We start from the raw sequence: 22,341 nt of genomic DNA on the forward strand, positions 1-22,341 counted from the left end.
CCTTTATTTTTGTGTGTTTTCCTAGTTTCGTGCAAATGTACTTGTGATTGCTTTGCTTTGAACTTCTCTCGGTGTCATTTCAAAAAATTTCCTCCCGAAGGGAGATTGTATGGCTTACAATTTACGTCAAGGTAGCGGCCATGATTAGCAGGCCACTGAAATGACTGATATTTAATTAAAGTGTGTTTGAACTTCCCCGTCATGCTTTCATACTTCTGGATAAATGTCTGTCCTCCTCAACAAGGGCATTTCTCTCCTGACTTTCTCTAGAAGGTCCAGGTCGACCTCTGCTACCGCAATCTGCGGTTCATGGTACTCCTGTCCAAGCTTGGCAACAACCTCTCCCCAAGGGTTGACAATCATTGAGTGGCCATAGCTTCTTCGTTTATCATTGTGCGGACCAGCCTGTGCCGCAGCCACCACATATGACTGTGTCTCGATGGCTCTTGCCCGGATCAAGGTCTCCCAATGGGCTAGTCCTGTTGGTACTGTGAACGCAGATGGATATGTGATGATCTGAGCATTCTGACGCTTCAGAGCCAGGCTGATTTCGGGGAAACGTAGCTTTGAAAAAAGCGGGCTTGTGAGCAACTTGTTCATCTCGGTTAAGAGTTCAATTATAAGTCGATCAACTTACATCGAAACAAATCGCTAGACCGACACGTCCAAGAGGGGTTTCGAATGGCGGTAGAATATCCGTGCCCTTTTCGACGCTCCTTGATTCCGTACAGGTGAGCTAGGAGTACATGTCATTTTTAGACGTCAACTTACGCGCTTTCTTTGAGAATTGGGCCATCTTTGATCTCGACATCAAATAGATGGATCTTTTGATAGCGTTGGGTTATCACACCCTTGTTGTCAATCCATATCAGGGTGTTCTTGACTTTGCCATTGGACGCGGGTTCATGGATGCCAACATTGATGTGTATGTTCGCCTCTTGGGCTTCCTTTTGAAGACCTTGCACGAATATACTGTCTCGTACGGATCGCACAAGTGCTATGCTCTCGCCTGAAGAAGATGCAATGTAATCTGATGCCTCTGGAAGAAACAACGCCTACACCAGGTTTGAGAATAAGTCTTGAGAATGTTCAGTTCCCGGTTGGAAACATCATAGGTATATACTATACTTTAGCACCAGCTGCCACAGCTTTGCGCACCAGCTTCTGACACTGGGCCAAATTGGCTGTCATACTCGCAGTAGAGCATAATTGCCCAACAGCCTAACACGATCTTCATTAGTACATGGATATAGTGCCGATGCAATGCGAAGCGCTTACTGCAATCGCCATGTTTATTTACAGGCTAAGCTATGAGGCCTAAGATAAATTGTACGCTCAGAGGAGGGGTACAGAGGAGTCCTGACTGTTGTTGATATTCCGATATCGATAACGACTGACTGATATGGATGACTACATTAGTAAGTCGGCAGACTTTCCTGATGGCGACCCACTCCCGACTGAGATTCAATACTGAACCAGACCAAAAGCGCAAACGTCAGTCATTGCGCTGCGAGAAGAAATACACCATTTCAGAAAATAGTTGGTTTGCAAAGAGTCAGATAGCAATCCACATAATATGAAGAGCCTACGCAGGGACTTTTCGTCCGATCCGCAGGCTGCTAATGTCACGAGCAAAGTCTTTGTCAGATCCACGAAAAGTGGAAAGGTGCAAAAGATCGTTCGTGAGCTTTATCTGAGACAGGATATTCCTTGCTCATCAAAGTTATGTTCACTATGTCCGACGATTGCGCCAACGGATGCGAATGGGAACAGTGAGTTGTATCTAACGATCCTCGTTGGGTTCATAGCTAATGTGCTATCAAGTCGCGCCTTTCGTCCTTTCCGACCAGCCAGCTGGGACGAGCGCTTTCCCTCGCGGCCACTACCTTGTTCCTGATACGAATGCGTTGTTGAATGGCATGGACCTCTTTGAACATACCGGGGCATTTTACGATGTTATCGTCCTGCAAACAGTCCTCGAGGAACTGAGGAATCAATCACTACCGCTGTATAACCGTTTGCTCTCTTTGATCAAGACGGACGAGAAACGATTTTATCTTTTCTTCAACGAGTTCAGACTGGAAACACACATTCGGAGAGGTCAAAATGAGTCGATCAATGACAGAAATGATCGCGCAGTGCGAGCTGTGGCAAAATGGTATTCCGAACATCTTCATGCTACGCTAAGAAAGGGGAAGAAGGAAAAGTCGATACCAGCGATTGTGGTCATTACAGATGACAAGGAAAATTTGCGCAAAGCAAAGGAAGAGAACGTGACCGCCCTGTCATTGACTGATTATGTTTCTGGGTTGGAGGAATCCGACAGACTACTGGACATGATCAGTGAATCAAGGGAAGCAAGAGAAGCCAAGGGCGCTCGGGGCGAGCTTTTCTATCCCGAATATTACTCTATGTCGAAGCTTATGACGGGCTTGAGGGCCGGAACTCTGCATCAGGGTGTTTTCAATGTCTCGCCTTACAATTACCTGGAAGGTTCTGTGAACGTTGCCGCATTCGATAAGCCGCTCCTTATCCTCGGCCGTGATAATAGCAATCGGGCCATTGCCGGAGATGTTGTTGTCATTGAGATTCTGCCAAAGGACCAGTGGAAATCGCCATCGACAAAGCTTGTCGACGAAGAAACGATTACGCGGAACGACAATCCTGATGCGGAGGAGAATGAAGCTGTGGTGACAGAACGGGAACGGAAAGCTCTGCAGGAAGAGGTGAAAAAGGCCCATGGAAAAAGCTCTGAGGGCCGGCCACAACCCACGGCGAAGGTTGTCGGTGTCATCAAGCGCAACTGGCGACAATATGTTGGACACGTTGATTCAGGCTCGACAGGCTCGCAGGCCAGCTCGGGGCGACGGCAACAAAATGTTTTCGTACTACCCATGGACAAACGCATCCCCAAGATCAGGGTACGCACACGACAGGCGGGTGATTTGTTGGGTCAGCGCATTCTGGTCACTATCGACGCCTGGGATCGCGATTCCCGGTACCCGACTGGCCACTTCATTCGTTCCCTTGGAGAGTTGGAGACAAAGGGAGCAGAGACCGAGGCTTTGCTTTTGGAGTATGATGTGCAGTATAAGCCGTTTCCCAAAGCGGTTCTGGACTGTCTGCCATCAGAAGGACACGACTGGAAAGTTCCCGCCAGCAAAGAGGATATTGGTTGGAACGGAAGAAGGGATCTTAGGGATCTTCTCATCTGCAGCATTGATCCTCCTGGCTGTCAAGATATCGACGACGCTCTTCATGCGCGACCTCTTCCCAATGGCAATTTCGAAGTGGGTGTCCACATTGCGGACGTGTCGCATTTCGTCAAACCAAACAATGCAATGGATCTGGAGGCTAGCGTCCGTGGTACGACGGTGTACCTGGTCGACAAGCGTATTGACATGCTTCCGCACCTGCTTGGCACGGATCTCTGCTCTCTCAAGCCGTATGTGGAGCGTTATGCCTTTTCCGTGCTGTGGGAGATGACCCCGAACGCCGAAGTTGTCTCTGCTAATTTTACGAAATCGGTGATTCGCTCGCGAGAGGCCTTCAGCTACGAGCAGGCGCAAAAGCGTATTGATGACCCGTCTAAGAATGATGAGTTGACTGAAAGCATGCGGACACTACTCCGTCTGTCGAAGATTCTCCGTCAGAAGCGTATGGATGCGGGCGCATTGAACCTGGCGTCCCCGGAAGTCCGCATTGAGACTGATAATGATGAGGTTGGCGATCCGCTCACGGATGTCAAGACAAAGGCACTGCTTGCGACCAACAGTCTGGTAGAGGAGTTCATGCTTCACGCCAACATCACTGTCGCCGCGAAGATTTACGATAGCTTCTCCCAAACGGCCCTGCTTCGTCGGCACGCCACTCCTCCACCACAGAATTTCGAGGAGCTGATCAACCAGCTATCAAAGAAACGTAACCTGGAGCTGGACGTCTCTAGCTCCCGGGCCCTCGCCGACTCGCTCGACCGTTGCGTCGATGCAGAAAACCCATTCTTCAACACCCTAGTCCGCATTCTCGCTACTCGATGCATGACTTCTGCCGAGTATTTCTGCGCAGGTGCGCACGCAGAGTCCGAGTTCCGCCATTACGGTCTAGCATCGCCCATCTACACACATTTCACCTCACCCATTCGGCGATATGCCGATCTGCTCGTCCATCGACAACTTGCGTCTGCAATCGGCTACGAAGGCGAAGACGGCCGGGCGCAGGTCCACGGCGTCATGACACGGAACAGACTCGAGGATATCTGCCGCAACATCAACTACCGGCACCGCAACGCCCAGTTTGCGGGCCGTGCCAGCATCGAGTATTACGTTGGGCAGGCGCTGAAGGCTCGCGGGGAGAAGATGGCGGTGGATGGCGTCGATGGCGGCATCGAAGAAGAAGGATACGTGATGCGCGTCTTCGAGAACGGCGTGGTTATCTTTGTGCCTCGCTTCGGCATCGAGGGTGTTGTTCGTCTGGAAGACTTCGTGCTTCCTGGCGAACCTGCTGTCCGAAGTGTCGAAGAACGGCGCGAGCTGCTCCTACGTCGTGAGAGCGACTTTGACGGTGAGGAGTACACCCTTCGGGTGTCGGAGAAGGGACACTCCGAGCGCAGTGTGGTGGTTGAGCTCTTCCAGAGAGTCAAGGTTAATGTCAGCTCGATCAAGGAAGAAGGCGGCCGTGGAGCGGGTAAGAGACGGGTGCGGATTTTGATCACGGGTGGTGCGAAATAAAAAGTCTGGAATTCAAGTTACGACTTTGGGATGTGAAAAATAGACAAACATAGGGTTACGGCGTTAGTCGATGACTGCTCGATCACTTCAAGTATAATTCTGTGTATTTCTTATGTAGGGTATCATAAAGTATGCTTGGCAAAATAGGAGCCAAAGCTCGACTATGTTTTATTAAGACTTGATCAGGATAACTCGATTTCAGACCCGTTTCACAGCCACCATCCCACGCAGCAGGGTAGGAAGATTCCAGGGATCCACCAAGGGAGGTTCTGGAATAGGTGACACTGCGCCTCGACTATGACCATGTTTCTCAAATTCAGCATCGGCAAGGCCCAAATTCCCAACAGCTGCCTCGCTTTTCTCAGTATGCACCACACTGACCGAGGCTTCCTTCTCCCGAGCCATATCCCCCACTTTCCAACCTCTGACGATCCAGAGACACAGTGCGCTGCCCAGATACATGAAGCCCGTAAAGATCTGAACACGTAGATACTTCGAGTTGGCTGATTTCTCGTCTCGCAGCAGCAGGGCGATGGCCTCCGAGACCGTTGTCGGAGGCACAAGAGTCAGCCAGGTGATGCTAAGCCCGCTTGGAAGATCCCGAAGGCCTAGGATCTCGGCAGCGACGGGCGTACAGGTAGCCCAGTACGTACCTGCTACGGTACCCACGAGGACAGCGAAGAAGCAGACGACGCCCATGCTGCGGGCGAAAGTCCAGATCACGAGACAGAACAGGCCGCAACAAAAGGAGAGGAATGTTGCGATGTTGATTCGGCCCAATTTATCGCTGAACATCCCCACAAGGGGACGTCCGAGCCCTTGACCGAGATTCAACAAAGCGCTGACAATACTGCCCTGGTGGGGAGAGAGACCCACAGAGAGGGCGAAATTGGCAACACTGAATAGGAGGGCCACGTAACCGAGCATGGTAAAAATGCCCCAGGCTAGGAAAAGAAGGAATTCAGGGCGCTTCAGCAACGGAAGGTGGAATGCTTTGAAGCGACTTCCAACGGCTTTGTTGCGATCTCTCAGCAGGTTGGCGCAAACTAGGTTGACCACGCAAGAAATGATACCAAGGATTCGGAATGCCCATCCGAGACCCAGGCGGGGAATCATAGCGCCTACCGCAAGAGACCAGATCAGCCCTCCAAGGCCTGAGCCGGCTGCATTGATGCCCATTGCCAAACTCCTTCGTCGCTGGAACCACTGCGGCGTGACTCCCACACTACCAACGAACAGAAATCCCATACCCCATCCGAAACAGACACCCTGACTCAAAAAAATATGCCATTTTTGGGTAGCGAAGGAAGATCCGATCAATGATAAGGTCTCAAAGAAAACGCCGACGTTCAGCACGAATCGCATTCCCCAGAGGCGGATGAGATACTCAAACCACCAGTGAAGGCATATGACAGGGCGCTCGTATTGGGAAATACATCGTTTGAGAGATAATATGAGAGAAAGACTCCATAACTCTGCATGGAACCAATTAGCCTGCCTCGATTCAACAAGTATACTCCCTGTCGAGTACGCCGTGACCATGGACCTCACTGACACTGTTGATGCCCCAAGTATGGGCATTGATCCAAAACACACAAGCAACGCAAACCCAACCATAGCCACCATCAGGCACATCCTCGGGAGCTTTTTTGTCTGTTATCGCAGTGGCCGGCACTGGTGAATCCTCAGCCTGACCTTGATCCCGCCTATATAGGGGATCATTTGCAGCGGGATCTCGGTCACAATCTCGTGAATGAATGATGTCGATTGGTGGATTATCCGCCATTGTAATTCCTAAGTGATAGTCAAGGGTTAGACCAGGATGACTCGATTTGCTTGGTCACAGTTCCCCAAGCGTACGATTTCCGAACGCAGCAGAGATATCAAACGCAGACCACATCAGTAATCATGGAAAGAAGTAGATCATCAAAAGTGTTCCAGGAGAACATGGCTATTTGAAGACCCCGACTGCAGTAAATTAAATAAAAGGATCTGATTTGGAGTAGGGAACAAGAAGGATTGGTTTATGCCATGGTCTAGCCACGAGCGAGTCACTTTCCAGCAATGGAGCCTTGGCCACACGCTTTCGGTGATCTATCCGACCAGTCCAAGGGCCATCATTGGATACATCAAAGATAGGGCCATCAAGCTACGGTGCCGATTAAGCGGTACGGAGTCCGAGAGCGATTCTCCATTTTGTAGTAATCCTACAGCTCAGCAGTGAGCAGACAGCAGCTGACTGGGAGCCCAGGAACCTGCAAGTCTGCAAGTCGTTGGGGACTTAACTCGTGGAGTATAGATACTGGCCACTGGGTCATCTCGAGCCAGGGTTCGATTTCTGGGGTAACTGGGACCCATTATTTTTTGATCTCAAGCTCTCGAACAAAGCTAGTGACCGGCAAAAGTATTGTCAACTTGTTGTCACTTGTCACTGACTTTTGAACTTCATCAGACTGCCGTTATCATGATTACTACTGTCATGTTTCCTGTCACTGTCAACTGTCAAACTCCACGAGGACAAATCTCCGCATGAACACTAGACCTATTCTGGATCTGCAGCCAGGGCTTAGGGCTGAGATGACATAAGCGGTGCCCCGCGTTGCCTCGCGACCAGATCTGTTTGTTGTGTTTGCATCCTTTGTTATGATTGGCCATAGCTTCCTCCCCCAAATCCTACTACTAAGAGTACGATCATCATCCACCTCGCAGGTGATGAAGGCTTCATCTAAGACCCCCGGGTGATCGAATCTATCTAGTCTACCACTGAGCATTCGCTTAATTACTCTCATCTCACACTAACACCTTAGATCCAAGCATATCTAACTGATCAGACTTCTAGCCTACTTGCCAGATCTCTCTAGTTCATTCCATCCCTGCCACTCCCAGCCACCGTCTCCAAGCCGATTGGCTCTATGTGGCTCGACGGAGCAACTACCTGACACCTCCAATAGTTATCACTATCTTATCTACCTTGGGTACTAAGCGTACAACTCATCAACTTGGTCTTCCCTCTGACGTCGAGGCTCAATTACTGACAAAGGTTGATCCTCATGTTCTGATTCTCACAATCCCTTCAGACTCACATCGGCCCCAAGATGATGCCCAGACCTCAGCTCCATAGCAGCCAGAGCAAGGCCAGAGATGGCCAGAGGAAGGTCTCCCCGCCTGGTCCAACTTATATGTCCAGCGATCAGTTCGGTACGTCCACATTGCTCACTGACTCATGACATTCCTACCTTGGACCTTCGGCAGACTTTGAACGATTACTATCCCTACTGATGACCTACTTCTCTTGCTGTCGAGTGTAAACTAATGACGGGGTGGTTTAATTTGCAGCAACCTATCTAAAAGATCTGCGAACTAATCGACCTTCCCGTCCGGGTGGATCAAGACCGCTTCCCTCTCCAGGAATTAACTCGGGCTCCAACTTACGGGACAACCTGCCTCCCCGAGCATCGTCGTCAATGTCAATGTACGGGCAGTCGAACATGCAGCCTCAGTCGCCTGAAAAAGATCGACCTCGCGCCAGCAGCTCCTTGTCAAACCATCGTCCATTCGACCCTCGAATATCGCTGGGAAGTTCAGCTGGGCGTCCGTTGGTCCAGGAACCAAGGACAGTCCCGATCCGCAAGACTGTATCACCTGCTCAAGTCTTCACACGCCCATCCCCCCCCTCCCCCAATGCAACATACCGTGAGAGTGGCCAGCGACGGATAGAAAAAGAGGAAGCCCGCTCCCTGCGCGATGCATTGCAGGGGGTAGATCTAAATGATGAGGTTCGCCTGCATCAGGCGGCTCAAGATGAAGCCACAGAACTAGTTTGGATGCATCAGAACCCTGGAATACCTTTCAAGAACCCATATGCACCTTATCACAATCCTGATCTCGATCGATTGTCCCAGTCCCCCAAAAATGCTGGGCTTTCTCCGACCCATGCGGAGCGATCTGGTGGCCCCAGGAATGGTCACCGGCTTGCTTCAGAAAGCTCTCCCGAGAGCCATTTTGCCGATACTCGGGGACCGGGCGCAGGACTCATCCATGATAAACAACGGCAATCTATCATAGATGACACAAACAACAGCCCTACAAAATCCGCATTCTCACGAAGAGGCCTCAAGGTCGGCTTTGCATTGCCTGTTGAGGAATCACCTCCCAAAAGCGAGCTCAATGATAACAGGTTCTCGAAAGGGATCTTCAGAAATCCTCGTGATTCAATATACGAAGAACCAAAGGACCCTCACAAGGGTGACGACGGTCGGCCAGCTTTCTCCAGATCCGAATCTTCGGCTCTTAAATCCAAACCGCGCAATGCACTCCCTCGTGGTTCTCGGCCTCTTCCAGGACGATTGAGCAGTCTTCCGTTTGTTGACAAACTGTCCCGGTTTGAACTACACAAGCGACCTCCGACCCAGTCGACAAATCCAGAGTACAGGACAAATGAGTCGCTTGAACAGGCGGCTTCCAGTGCAGGTGCTAGAGAAGAACCAGGCAACCCCACAAAAAATGGGGTCGAAGTTCGCAGCGATGACATCCGAGCGGCTACCAGTAAAAAGCTCAAGGATCGAAGCACAAGACTACCCATGCCAACCGCCGTAAGTGATCGAGTAGGCCGACCTATCGTGAGCTTTGACCCAACTTGGAAACCGACCGAAGTACAATCGACTTCGAAACGAGACAGCCTGAAGCAGGAGTCGACCTCTCCGACACCACCACCACAGCCGACTACCCCCACAATTGAAGTCTCTGAGGCAGCAACTATACCCGTCATCAATCTCCCTGACGACAAGGAACCCACTATTTCGGAGATGACAGGATCATCGCGGAGCGGGAAGGATAATACCAGGCCACTGCCGAACCCTACGAGCGCAAGAAACCACTCGCATCATTCTCCGAAGAAACCTGCACCGAGCCAACAGAAACGTTGGTTGTCAACCTATACGCGCTCCGGTGTCCCTACCGCGAAATGCGAATCCTGCTCTCTTCCGATTGCAGGAAAGATTGTCACGGCGGGCGGAGCACGGTTTCACCCGGAGTGTTTTGTGTGCCACCATTGCCAAACTCCTCTGGAATGTGTTGCCTTCTATCAAGAACCTGATGCAAAACGGACTGAGCGATTGGCAGAAGCGTCAAGACACGATGAGGAAGCGCGCGTGCTGCGCTTCTACTGTCATCTTGACTTCCATGAACTGTTTAGTCCTAGGTGCAAGAGCTGCAAGACTCCGATTGAGGGCGAGATTGTTGTAGCCTGCGGGGCTGAGTGGCATGTTGGACACTTCTTCTGTGCCGAATGCGGTGATGTATGTCCCCCCTATGACCTTGCTGTAAGCACAAAGCTAACTGATATTCTGTACAGCCATTCAACTCCCAGACTCCGTTCGTGGAGAAAGATGGATTCGCATGGTGCCTCCAATGCCACTCCCGCCGCACCGCGCCTCGATGCCTCGGCTGTAAGCAGCCCGTTCTTGACGACGTTGTGATTAGCGCCGTTGGAGGCCAATGGCATGATCAGTGTTTTGTCTGTCATGAATGCGGTGACGGCTTCGGTGGTGATGGCCGCTATTTCGTGCGAGAAGGTGAGCCCAAACGGACATCCAAAGGTCGGATCATTGGAGGCCCAGTCCAGCTGGCTGTTTGTGAGAGATGCGAGAGCATCCGCCTCAAGGCCTCGCCCAAGTGATGGCGTGACAAGACAGGCTGAAGATGAAAGTTTGAGCTTTGTCAAAAATGTCACCCTTCCGCGATTTCAGTATACGCAATGTCACGAAGATGTTTCACAATCTTGGATTCGGCATTTTTATGTGGTCTGCATTCTGTGTTCTAAGTTGATGCATAGGCTAGCAAGCGGGATGTGTAGCGATATGGCATGCAGCGGGTACCGATTAGACTGATTTTTTGTTGATTATGCCTCTTTTTTGGGGGAAGCTGGATATCATCCCATTTGTGTACTTAGACTCCAATTGTTCCTACCAACAAACGATCTTTTACAATCGATTATATTTATTGGCAGAAACACACAATGCATGCACTCGAGGCTAGGCTTGTAGTCCATTTCGTATCGCTAAAAAAGGAATTCCAAAACAACAAATTTTCAACCGTCGGGAGATATCAAGCAGGCCACTCAGGGTCGGCTTTGCGACGGAAGACGGCGACGTACTTATTCCCCTTGTTCCGGGTCACCTTTTTCCCTTCCTCTGTCGCCTCCTTCATGACTCGCACGCAGTCATCCTTTTCCAGCTCCTCGTCTGACACCCGTTCAAACAGCTCCGTAACCCCAGCGTTCTGCCCCGCATCCGCACCCTCCTCTCCAAAATGCCTCAGGACCCAATGATGATACTCCTCCACGTCGGTGATGGTGTACAGAAGGCCCCCAGGGCGCAGCGCATACGCGTATTCCGCATTCAAGGTCTCGGAGATAATCCGCGCCTTGTGCTTGCGCGCCTTGAAGTGCGGGTCCGGGAAGCAGATGAAGATCTTGGAGAGCTGGTGTCGGGCGAAGAAGTTGGGGAAGAATTTCATGGTGTTGCTGCGGATCGCGGAGATGTTTTGGTAGTTACCAGGGACGAGCGAGAGGGTCTCGCCTGTGGCGTCAGGGCTGCTCGGGGAGGCTGCGTCTGCGGCCGTCTCGGTGGCTTGTAGTTGTTGTTGATGATGTTGCTGTGGTTGTTGTGCCGCAGGAGAGGACTCGGATGGGATTGCTGATGACCGCAGCTTTTGCTGCTGGGAGCGGAGGGCCTGGATGCGGGCCGTCACGTATTCGAGGACGGAGACACGGATCTCCATGCCTGTGATTTTCATCCGATGCACTCATCAGTATTTTGGCTTTTGTGTAGAAAGAGGGGGAAAAGTAGGGGATCCCGCACCGACTATCAACGACTCCGGCAGCAGAGGCGCAAGACCGATAAGTAACCCGCCGAATCCGCACCCGATATCCACGACCTCGACATCCTTGAGGAGTTTCCTAGTCCCGGCCAGATTCGTATGCGACGGCTCTGGATCCACAAACGCAGGATAGTGAGACGACCAGTCCATATGCGCCGGGCTAAGCGGGCTACATAGTGTCGCAGAGGAGCACACCGGTTAGCCTGGGACCGACCACACCCCCTCGAGGACTTGCAATACGTACTAGTTCAGCTGGTGATCAGAGAATGGGTTCGCATGGGCGCGCTGTCGGTAAAACTTCTTCTGAGGCAGTCTGATCTCGCTTGCGTCGTCTGCCACCGCTGTGTTTGCCTTGCGGTATTCATTGCGCTTTTGGCGTTTGGCGGGGGGTGGAGTCATTGTCGACAATTCCTTGGGAGCTGATCCGAGTTTATAAGAGAAAGTCGGAGTGGGAAATAGGATGGCCAATGCGTGTGAATAATTGCGATCTCGCAGGACTGGTACGCAATGGCTAAAGGTGTACTATGTAGATAGTCTAGCGAAGGTGTGGATTTTTTTTTCCCTCACTGGAGCGGGCACTGTTGACGTCGGGAGGATGAGCTTGGCGCGGAGAGAGATATGGACCCTCCGAGTCCGACGGAAGACAACACTTGAGATAGGATCGAGATCTGATTTCCTCTTGGATAAATCTTTCGACTCTTGTTATTCATAGCTTCTATTAGTGCTAGATTAACGGAATCCTCGAACTGGGATTGTAAATACCCGACATCGCTCCTTGCGCGATCTCCAACGATCCAACCAACCCCGCATCCTCGTCTATCAGTCTCGCTCCAGTATGTCAAAAACCTCATCCCTCACTGCTCGAACGCCACCGCCTTTCTGACTATATGTATCGCACCTCAGTCCTCTAGCTACTCGCTCCCCACCCAGGAAATGGCCAGCTCCTCGACAACTCCCGCAACCACCTTCCAGTTCCCTCCTACCTACTCCTTCCCCCCATTCTTCACCCCGCAACCCAACAGCGCAACACGCCTCTCCCAGCTCCAGAAATGGTCCTCGCTCATCCAGGCCTGGTGCCGCCACCACCGCACCTACCGTCTCTCGCTGATTGAAGCGGTCGAGAGCCCGCTGTTCCATAACGCCGCGTTGCGGAAACGGCTGGGTCTGAGCGAGGCGCGGGCGGTGCTGGACTGGATGGCCAAGGCGGAGGAGGAAGGGGGTGGCGGGAGGAGGGCAGAGTGGATTGACGGGGGGGATAAGACGGCGGCGTGGATCTGGTGGAGGAGGCCGGAGGAGTGGGCGGGGATCGTGGCGGATTGGGTGAGTGGATATTGATATTCCTCCTGGGAGTCGTGTGAAGATGGACCTGCTGACTGAGTTTGATGAAGGTGGAAGCGACGGGGCAGAAGAATGTCGTGTTGACGGTCTATGAGTTGTTGGAGGGCGAGGCTACCATGTCGCAAGGTATGATCTTGGATACCATCGCTTCGGTGGATATGATGGCCGCGAACTGACCACTTTGTAGAATGGCATGGCATGGATACAGACGTCATGCTCAAATCTCTCAATGTCCTTGTGAAACGCGGCAAGGCCCAGGTGTTTGGCAGCGAAGGCCAGGAAGGTGTCAAATTCTTCTAGTTACCCGGAATTCTCTTGGGAACGCTAAACTCAGACGCCTGAATTCCCATAACTATGCACATACATATGGGAAGTATTATCTCTTTCAACAAATGAGGACCAGAAAATACATAGAGATCCAGATAGAGGAAACGGAACCGTTATGATCATGTACAAGGCAAGTCTCCCGAGAACACACCTCACCTGTGCAGCACTCCCTAACGCCGGATTCAGGTGATCATCCAGCGTCTAATTGTCGGCCTGGTCCATCATGCCTTCTTTCAATTCATATTCGTCTGCCCTGCGCAGCTCCTGTGACATCGCAATGTCGAGAAGCCAGTCTACCCGCACGATTCGCGGTGTCTTGGACATGCTGTGTGCCAATTGTTGGAACCGCGGCCATAATTTCTGGTGATCAGGTGATACACTGCTGAGAAGATAGATCTCTTTGCGATTAGAATCGCTCTCACTTGAGCTGTCGTCCTCACTTTCCTCCCGCTGCGAGTGGTAGGAAACCCGCCCGCGGAATAGCGTACAAATTCCTCCATTTATATCGACAATGGATTTGAACGCATCAAACCCTCCTCGAATAGTTTCAACGCAGTAGATCTGATATCCTTGCAGGAGTCTGTTCTTGTTCTTCCTCGCGTTGGCCCGTGCTTCTTCAAGAGAGAAACCAAATTTCTTCTCTGCAGCTGTATCCATTAGGGGGAAGTCGTCGGGGTTTAGGAGCTCGTCCTTCGTGAGACACTCCTCGATGAAGTCGACGTTGATGATCACGGGGCCGTATGCGAGCGCATTGACAAATTTAGGGGTTCGCAGTATCGATGGGGCGGCTAGATGCGTGCATCGTCTTGCGTCTTGGACTACCATGATCCCAAGGTCACGAAGTTGTCGCTTATCATCATTAGCACTCTGCTTGCTTTATATGGTTGTACATAGATTATAAGTATAATAAAAGGTGAACCAACCTTGTCTGCATCCTCTTTCCTGAGGTTTCCCACCCATCTTTGATACCCAGTAATCAGAAGATGCATGGCAATGGGAGGTTTCGACTTCTTCTGCCTCTTCGCGTCTGTTGCGATTTCCTCATCACTTTCCTCCTGCGGCTCCATCGATCTGCGCTTCTTGGTGTTGGTAAGAGCCACGCGATCCTCGTCACTCTTCCGTCGTCCGCCATAGACCACTCCACCGACCCGTTTCTTTTCTTTCTCATACAGGGCAATGTCCGGAGCGAGTTCTTGGAGTCGGCTGAAGGCGGCTTCCTTCGACTTGCGGCTGCTCGTTGATGATGGTGTCTGATTTTCTTTACCCTCAGACTCAAGCCGAGCACGTGCAGGCGTTTGCGGCTTCTTGTAATCTGATGATTTTCGTGATTTATTAGCCGCCCGCGGTGTCGCGTCTCTGGTATCCGAAACTTCATGTTCAGCTTGTGTGACCTTTACCGGAGAAGATCGCATTGTAGTGGATGGCTTATCAGTCGCAGTGTTCTCGTCCCGTTTCTGCATGACTCGTCGAGGGCTCTCTGCCGATTGAGCTGCGGTATCTGATGGGAAAAAGAGGCTTTCGAGAATAGCCTTGTCCAGTCTTGTTTGGCCAACAACTTCGCCTAGGTTCGTTCTCTTCGGAAAATGCGTGTACCGAGGATCGGAGACAGGTAGCATCTTCCATCTTGCATAGCTTTCTTCCAACCAGAGATGGTTCACGACATGCAACCCCCATTCCTTCGCAGCTGCACACTTCTCACTGTTACCGTGAGCAGTCACCAGGTGTGTGTTCTCCTGCTTCAGTGTCTTGGTACACTCCGCCCCTGTCGCGGCGATTAAGTTCTCTAGGTAGCTTCTCGCTTCACCAACGTAGTTCGACAGACTTATCTTGAGTCCTTTGAACCCAGGAATCCCTGAGCGAGAAGTGGGGTAATGTAGCATACGCCGTAGAGGCGAAGTCCATGCGTTGTAGGTAATCATATGGTAGAGCCATGCTAGGTTTCCAACTTCCTTGTTGTACTTCGACGCTAGGCGATATCCGACTCCCTCTCTATACCGACAGACATAGATGTCTGCTTGCGATATCTCTGTTGTCATTGAGCCACCAGCGTCCTTAATCACCTCAATGATCGAGTTCGAAAGATGGGTGCCAATGCCGAGATCTTGCGCAAGCATGATTGTCTTGCCCTGGAAAACGTCGAGCTTGGGCCGTGGCTGGGAAGTGAGGATAGACGTCGGCAGTTTGGTGGGTTCGGGTGTTGAGGCTCCAACGACGTCGCGGCTTTCCGATGAGCGAACCGGTGCATCTGGGCCCGCGCGTAGGATTTCGGGATGTGGGAGAGTATATGGGCGCTCATCGATGCGCTTTCCAAGTTTAAGGCAGTCATCAAACCTTTGCCGAAAGTGTCAACTCAGATACAGCCATGGAGGGGAGACCAAGAGAGTCATACCAATGAGGGAGCACAATCTTAATGTTCAGTTTCCTGGCTGTAATGAGTCGCGCCTTATCGGAATCCATCGTTAAATCAACCAAGTGCGTGACCAGTCCGGTCACTCTGGGGCTGTAAAGACCACCCTTAGCCAGGACTCCACCAATGATCGCATCTTTGTCGCCTTCTGGGATATCACCGCAAGTAACGACAACGTCGTTCAAAAATAGTCGAGGATCTGGGTTATACTGTCGCGGGTTGGCCAGCTTCTTCTTCGCGAGTGAAGCCTGCACCCACTGAGGCTTGACAACGGGAATCAGGGCATCATTGGCTGCATCGAAAGAAGGAAAATCGACAGTGTACGATATCAGGTGGGTGAATTCTTCCAGGGGCGGAAATGAGGCTGGTGGTTCGTAGATTACCGTTTCCCCGCCATGCGCTTCGAAGGTTGACGCGAGCTGAGTTTTATGAAGTCAGTGCTGGAATTTTCGAGCGCAATCAACAGGATCGAAAGATGAAACTGCATACCTGATGAGCTGAGTCGGGATCTAGGTCTTTCGAGCAGACTATGCAGACTTTGCATTGGTCAAAGAGCTGGAAGTCTGCGTCACGGCCCGCCATGGCGCAAATGGAGACCGCAGTGCGTGTTGAACCTCGTCCTGTTCTGCTTAATTCTGATTTCTTCAACTCAATATGTTAGAATATAAGACCGTGACAACGTGACAGAATAGGATCTTTGATCTTTTCCTCTGTAGCTAGTGGTCGTGTCATGCAAGATCCGCCACAGACATAAAGGTGCTTGAGGGATGCGACGCGCCGACGCGAGGCATCCACGACGCCCTGTCACGTGAACCACCATTGATGCGATCCATCACTTTCTCAACTCCTCAAAGCAGTCCCAGCTATTGTTATCGACATACTGGTTGCCTCATCGTCTGTTACAATGTTTCAGCAGCGTTTATCCGCAGCTCTACTCTGTTGCGCTGATCTAATTTGTGTTGCGATATCCGGGTCGGTCCATACAACCACTATGACCCGTTGCAGTACATCACGTTCTAAGATGCTCTCGAGGTTTGGGAGTATACAATGCGATTAAAAGGCAGTTGGTATAAAGAGGCACAACTGGATTCTCAATATATCTCGGTTTCTGGAACTTTGCACAACCGGAAACAGGTTCATACTATATTCCCGTCAAAATAATAGTCCGAGCGACCCAGTCAGCCTAAGCTGACTCTCACGGTCTCACCAGTGATATCGGCAGTTGGATTGGTCGGTCTTTTGCCCATCCGCATTGCAAGGGCCTCGGTTCAACCCCCGAACCCCGGCATGATATACTAGTGGGGACCCCTGCTTAAACGATGCGATGGATAGTATCTTCAATCATCTCGCTTTCCCTCCCCTTTCTTCTTTCAGGCACTCCCTTTGTCCTTGGATAGGTCGCGCATCATGTCTTCGTCTTCACCATCTACGACAGGGCCTTTTCGCATTGTCGAACATCAGGTACCATGCCAGCATATCAGGGAATATCCCGGAGCCACAGCCAATGAGCAGGAGGATGTATTGCATTTGGCTGTGAAGCAATACATCCCCCTGGATAACCCAGATCCTCAACCTGGGGACGTCACTATTCTCGCGACTCATGCCAATGGCTTTCCCAAGGTACCATCTTCCGGGCGACTTCACCACTCCCCCAGTTGCATCACATGTGAATACGTATTAACGTGGTGGTCAGGAGCTCTATGAACCACTCTGGGAGGAGATTCACGCTCGCTCCAGGGCCAACGGATTTCGCATTCGGAGTATCTGGATGACAGATGTGGCCCACCAAGGACAAAGCAGTGTACTTAATGAAGATCTCTTGGGAAACGACCGTACGTTAACTACCAGTCTCTAATCTGAAGAAACAACTCTTTCTGGGACATCTTAATTGACTGGAGGCTGCTCGAACAGCCAGCTGGTTTGATCATCCGCGGGATCTCCTGCATCTCGTCAATGTCAAGCACAAAGAAATGCCCCGTCCGATTGTGGGAATCGGTCATAGCATGGGCGGTGCGCATCTGTGCGTCTCGTCCCTTCCCTCTATCGACCCTCCCAGAGATACCAAACCTGTACTAATGATCATACAGGGCGCAGCTCTGTCTGATGCACCCCCGGCTCATTCACTCGCTAGTCCTGCTGGACCCCGTCATCCAACGCCAGACCACACAACTCGATCCTCTATATTTAGTCAAGGGCCAGCACGTCATCGCTAAAACCACCCAACTCTCCACCTACCGCCGAGACCTATGGCCATCCCGCAAGGCGGCCGCGGACGGCTTCAAGAAGAACCCCTTCTACCAGACCTGGGATCCCCGCGTCCTCGATCGCTGGATCAAGTACGGTCTGCGAGACCTCCCAACAGGCATCTACCCGCTCAACGAATCCGAGGCTCCCAAAGACGGTGACCGCCCAGTCACCCTCCGAACCACCCTGCATCAGGAAGTCTTCACCTTCTCGCGCCCCAACTACGACGGGCCCCCGGGCAAAGACGTCCCCATCAACAGGGTCACACATCCCGATCTCGACCCCACACACATGGGCTCATTCCCATTCTACCGCCCCGAACCATCCCGCATCTTCGCTCAGATCCAGCACCTCCGCCCCAGCGTCTTGTACGTCTTCGGCGGCAAGTCGGACATGTGTCATCCCGACATGATGGCCGACAAGATGCAGAACACAGGCGCAGGCCTTGGTGGAAGCGGTGGTGCGGCAGCCGGACGCGTCCGCGACGTATATCTCGAGAAATACGGACATCTCCTGGCGCAAGAAGCGCCCATTGAATGCGGCGAGGCGACCAGCCAGTGGCTCGGTAAAGAACTACAGCGATGGCGCAACGAGGAGCGATTCTTCCGGGAGCAGTGGAGCAAGAAGTCGAAGGTTGAGAAAATGACCATCGACAAACGGTGGAAGGAACATGTGCCAGCTCCCGTACGGCCTAAGAAGGAATCGAAGGCCAAATTATAAGTTCACTCTCAACCATGATCAAATCACGTACCATCTGTGCCCTGTCTTACATTGAGTACATGACACTGTATACACCTTGACGCTACTACAGATACCGCGAGTTCTTCAATATCCATAGCGTAGATTCTGGTTTTCATGTATTCGTCTCTTTTCTATTCAAGATATAGTTTCTGTCAACGCCAGAGCCGACATCTAGAAGCAACTCTAACCAGCATTGCGTAGAGGTGAATCGGGTGTGAGATCACTGGCTCGGAAAGTGTCTAAGCCCAAGGCGCAACCTCGAGCCAAGATAACAAGCGAGCGAGCTAAATCAGGTCGACTTCTTGTCCAGGCGACTCCCGGTCCCTTTCTGCGTGCGAACAATTTCTGGGAAGTTCCAGAAATGCGGCCACCACAGGTGGTATTCTTCCTGTCGGTCGTTCAAGCAATGGCGCAGCCAGATGCCCCATATAATGTAAAGATAGGCTCCAACTCCAGTCATGACATGCCTACAAGCAATGTTAGTGCGTTTCAAATCTCTTATTTGCGAAAAGCATACCACCAGCCATGGCCTTCGAGGAAAATACCCCACGGAAGCCCAACCGCCCGTCGCCATTTCCGAATAGTAGGGCAGAAGTGGTTATCCAGGTTCCAGATGAGAAATCCTCCCAGGAACATGGTCAGCCCATAGATGACCATGAACCACATCGTCTTCAAAGTTTTTAGGTCCCGAACATTCTCATATTGCTGATGTTCCTTCGACGGCACAGGGAGGCCTTGCTTCTCACGCGCCAGGCGATCCTCCTCGGTTGAATGCCGCCTGACTGCGCGGAGAGTCACTTCCATAGTATACATACTCCGCAGGACGACCACTGTTGTCAAAAGCGCATACGCATTCTGGTGAAACACGGGGTCCTGAAGGTAGTGGTAGTACAGCGTGATGAAGACGGCCAGACCAGTCAAAGCGAGGCCGAGGACAATCCGGAAACCAACGGGTCTCGAGTAGGAGAATGACGCATAGCACATCAAACAAGTCGTATAAATCATAGAAAGTTCATCAACTAACTGCATGGGGTCTAGAGGCAGTCAGCATCATCCCACATCGTCACTGGCGTTTTTAGGAACCACACATACATTTAAGAGTCGCGTGGAACAAAAAACTGCCAGTCCCGACTAGAAGATATCCGTAGAATGCGATTTGGAAAATTGTATCGTGCCCATTCCGCCGACAACTCCTGATACCCTTGATCCCAAGCCACATAAACAGAAGATTTGTCAGGGTGTTGACTATCTCGGCGGAGTAGATGGTTGCATAGTAGTCCTGGGATTCACAACATGTCAGCACACGCAGAGCCTTGCGGCTGCATAAATACGCACCTCTTCACACCAGTTCAGCGTCGAAGTGACAGGACTCCAGTACCCAGCCTGGGAAGGCGGATACGCAAAGAAGGGCAGCAAAGACCACTGGGGCATAGTGGCTCTCCGCAACGGTATCTTGATCACCTCTCTTTAGATACACGAGTCGAGAGGCAGCAAGATCGATGGCATTGCAGGAAGAGAAAACAAACAGGAGAAGAGAGCAAGGTACGAAAAGAAACACGGTACCTTAGTCAGGTCAGGTCAGGGCCGTTTATTATGGCATGCCCTGGATTAGGTAGCAGCAAAGGGCGTTTCCTATGGAACTTACGCTTCCAGAACCGTGACGTCGGTTTATTACACAAACCAGCGGGACAACTTCGATGGCAGGCCAAAATCCAGCGTGCCGATTGGCTCAGCCGACTCTCCGCGGGCTGCCGAAGCCCCGGCGGTAGACTGTATCGTATAGCTATTACATTACGTTTGTCAGGTCAGGTCACCTAGTCTTGACTGAGACCTCCATGAATGTAGCCGCGTAATCTTCACAGGTGTATGCTGTTTGCATGTCTTCGACTTTTGTGTTTATCGAGGTTTGGAGCTCTGGGGCTATTTGTGGTATTATTGATCCTTTGTCTTACCATCAGTTGTGGCGTTCGAAGCATATCTGAATGAACCTATCAAACAGTGGCTTAGGAAGACATCATCCTGCAAGTTCATTCATAAAAGAGCTGGGACTAAGGTAGGTACCTGCCTAGGTATCTAAGGACAGGGTCTTTTTGAAGCTTGAAATCCTTCCTGTACGGTACGGTAATTCAGCCATTCTCAGATGTGGCTGGTGCTTTCCCGGTTGCGGCCAATCACAATGCAATCGGTCTGAAACCTGATGACTTCACCAACAATCGTGCACAGCATCAGCCTTTACTCCGAGGAAGCAGAACCTAAGCAGACAAGACTACATTACCTACTCCGTAGTATCTGCCAGAAAATTGCTTCCACAACTACCCTCACGGTGCTGGATCGCCGGGATTAGATGCGAATGCTACGAAACCCTTGACATCTTTTTATACTCAACCTTAATATCGACGCAGCGAGGTTCCAGGATTGACCTGTAGAGCTCCTGCAAGTGAAATGTCGAACAATGCTACTACATATGTGGTATCGCCAGCGCCGTTGAAAACAACCTCAACATGTATGGATACTCTTTCTGCCTTCACAACTGTCTGCTGGGATTTCGATGATCATATACCGGCTAAATGAGTTTTGCTAACATGCTCTTCCCATTCTTTTGCAGCATCTAAAACCACCTTCCACTTCGTTGCCGGTCTCTGTTCCGGCCTTACCTCCTCCATCCTTCTCCAACCGGCAGACCTCCTCAAGACCCGTGTACAACAGTCCCATAAAAGTGCTTCGCTATTACCTACATTAAAGACGATCCTCTCCTCTCCTCATCCCATCCGCAGTCTATGGCGCGGCACACTTCCCTCGGCTCTCCGAACGGGCTTCGGCTCCGCCCTCTACTTCACAAGTTTGAATGCTCTGCGGCAAGGCATAGCACAAACCAGAACTCCCCTCGCCATCGCCAGCGCAAGCAGTGACGGCAAAGCCCGCACCTCGTCATCCGCCCTGCCCAAACTCTCCAACTGGGCCAACCTGGCCACCGGTGCCATCGCCCGAGTAGCCGCAGGTTTCGTGATGATGCCGGTGACTGTGCTCAAAGTGCGGTACGAATCGGACTACTACGCCTATCGCAGTCTTGTCGGCGCCGGACGTGACATCGTCCGCACCGAAGGCGTCCGCGGGCTGTTCTCGGGCTTCGGGGCCACGGCTGCCCGAGACGCGCCCTACGCGGGCCTCTATGTCCTCTTCTACGAGCAGCTGAAGCGGCGTCTGGCCTCCGTTGCGAGCTCGGAGTATTCTGAACAACCGCTGAAAACGTCATCCTCCTCTTCCATCAACTTCGTGTCTGGTGGACTGGCTGCTGGCCTTGCCACGGCGATTACTAATCCCTTCGATGCAGTCAAGACTCGCCTGCAGCTCATGCCTGGCAAGTACGGGAATATGATGCGGGCCGTTCGCCTGATGATACACGAGGATGGTGTGCGCAGCCTGTTTGGCGGCCTGGGACTGCGCATCACCAGAAAGGCGCTGAGCTCGGCACTTGCTTGGACCGTCTATGAGGAATTGATTCTTCGTGCTGAGGGCCACTGGGCTGAGCAAGGCAAAATCAATTTATGACGAGATAAAACTGATGATCGTGTTCAGCGCTATGCCCTATAGTCTTTTTTTTTCGACACTTTTCGGAGTTCCTGGAGTGGGTTACAGAAGATAACGAAAAGAAATACGGCGGTCTCTCATCCTGTTATA

The 22,341-nt window shown here is 51.6% G+C and overlaps 10 protein-coding genes across 10 annotated transcripts, besides 1 other annotated feature; 5 read left to right on the plus strand and 5 right to left on the minus strand.

Annotated features, from left to right (window-relative positions):
- Window positions 1-207: 207 nt before the first annotated feature.
- On the minus strand, window positions 208-1,191 carry ACLA_051240 (carbon-nitrogen hydrolase family protein; the record flags this gene model as incomplete). The annotated part of the gene is made up of 4 exons (XM_001272077.1): window positions 208-564; window positions 638-716; window positions 772-1,055; window positions 1,129-1,191. The coding sequence occupies 4 exons, from the start codon at window positions 1,189-1,191 to the stop codon at window positions 208-210; spliced, it is 783 nt and encodes a 260-aa protein (XP_001272078.1).
- A 385-nt stretch (window positions 1,192-1,576) lies between these two features.
- On the plus strand, window positions 1,577-4,727 carry ACLA_051250 (exosome catalytic subunit DIS3; the record flags this gene model as incomplete). Its single annotated transcript, XM_001272078.1, has 2 exons — window positions 1,577-1,772; window positions 1,825-4,727. 2 exons carry the CDS (start codon window positions 1,577-1,579, stop codon window positions 4,725-4,727), a joined length of 3,099 nt encoding a protein of 1,032 aa, XP_001272079.1.
- Window positions 4,728-4,925: 198 nt separating this feature from the next.
- Window positions 4,926-6,269, minus strand: ACLA_051260 (putative MFS transporter (Mch2); the record flags this gene model as incomplete). Its single annotated transcript, XM_001272079.1, has 1 exon — window positions 4,926-6,269. One exon carries the CDS (start codon window positions 6,267-6,269, stop codon window positions 4,926-4,928), a length of 1,344 nt encoding a protein of 447 aa, XP_001272080.1.
- Window positions 6,270-7,822: 1,553 nt separating this feature from the next.
- ACLA_051270 (LIM domain protein) lies at window positions 7,823-10,404 on the plus strand (the record flags this gene model as incomplete). The annotated part of the gene is made up of 3 exons (XM_001272080.1): window positions 7,823-7,925; window positions 8,064-10,024; window positions 10,081-10,404. 3 exons carry the CDS (start codon window positions 7,823-7,825, stop codon window positions 10,402-10,404), a joined length of 2,388 nt encoding a protein of 795 aa, XP_001272081.1.
- A 428-nt stretch (window positions 10,405-10,832) lies between these two features.
- On the minus strand, window positions 10,833-12,005 carry trm8 (tRNA (guanine46-N7)-methyltransferase; the record flags this gene model as incomplete). The annotated part of the gene is made up of 3 exons (XM_001272081.1): window positions 10,833-11,509; window positions 11,588-11,775; window positions 11,851-12,005. The coding sequence occupies 3 exons, from the start codon at window positions 12,003-12,005 to the stop codon at window positions 10,833-10,835; spliced, it is 1,020 nt and encodes a 339-aa protein (XP_001272082.1).
- Window positions 11,358-11,394: a microsatellite.
- Window positions 12,006-12,539: 534 nt separating the features above from the next.
- On the plus strand, window positions 12,540-13,244 carry ACLA_051290 (ESCRT-II subunit protein VPS25; the record flags this gene model as incomplete). The annotated part of the gene is made up of 3 exons (XM_001272082.1): window positions 12,540-12,926; window positions 12,995-13,070; window positions 13,132-13,244. The coding sequence occupies 3 exons, from the start codon at window positions 12,540-12,542 to the stop codon at window positions 13,242-13,244; spliced, it is 576 nt and encodes a 191-aa protein (XP_001272083.1).
- Window positions 13,245-13,472: 228 nt separating this feature from the next.
- Window positions 13,473-16,260, minus strand: ACLA_051300 (BRCT domain protein; the record flags this gene model as incomplete). The annotated part of the gene is made up of 4 exons (XM_001272083.1): window positions 13,473-14,138; window positions 14,195-15,602; window positions 15,661-16,097; window positions 16,168-16,260. 4 exons carry the CDS (start codon window positions 16,258-16,260, stop codon window positions 13,473-13,475), a joined length of 2,604 nt encoding a protein of 867 aa, XP_001272084.1.
- An 825-nt stretch (window positions 16,261-17,085) lies between these two features.
- On the plus strand, window positions 17,086-18,642 carry ACLA_051310 (putative toxin biosynthesis protein; the record flags this gene model as incomplete). The annotated part of the gene is made up of 4 exons (XM_001272084.1): window positions 17,086-17,298; window positions 17,372-17,510; window positions 17,590-17,698; window positions 17,766-18,642. 4 exons carry the CDS (start codon window positions 17,086-17,088, stop codon window positions 18,640-18,642), a joined length of 1,338 nt encoding a protein of 445 aa, XP_001272085.1.
- Window positions 18,643-18,952: 310 nt separating this feature from the next.
- On the minus strand, window positions 18,953-20,094 carry ACLA_051320 (ceramidase; the record flags this gene model as incomplete). Its single annotated transcript, XM_001272085.1, has 4 exons — window positions 18,953-19,130; window positions 19,181-19,697; window positions 19,756-19,942; window positions 19,999-20,094. The coding sequence occupies 4 exons, from the start codon at window positions 20,092-20,094 to the stop codon at window positions 18,953-18,955; spliced, it is 978 nt and encodes a 325-aa protein (XP_001272086.1).
- Window positions 20,095-21,105: 1,011 nt separating this feature from the next.
- Window positions 21,106-22,212, plus strand: ACLA_051330 (putative mitochondrial carrier protein; the record flags this gene model as incomplete). The annotated part of the gene is made up of 2 exons (XM_001272086.1): window positions 21,106-21,166; window positions 21,269-22,212. The coding sequence occupies 2 exons, from the start codon at window positions 21,106-21,108 to the stop codon at window positions 22,210-22,212; spliced, it is 1,005 nt and encodes a 334-aa protein (XP_001272087.1).
- Window positions 22,213-22,341: the final 129 nt, after the last annotated feature.

The sequence above is a fragment of the Aspergillus clavatus genome, genomic scaffold (assembly GCF_000002715.2).
Source record: "Aspergillus clavatus NRRL 1 1099423829800 genomic scaffold, whole genome shotgun sequence".
Lineage (NCBI taxonomy): Eukaryota > Fungi > Ascomycota > Eurotiomycetes > Eurotiales > Aspergillaceae > Aspergillus > Aspergillus clavatus.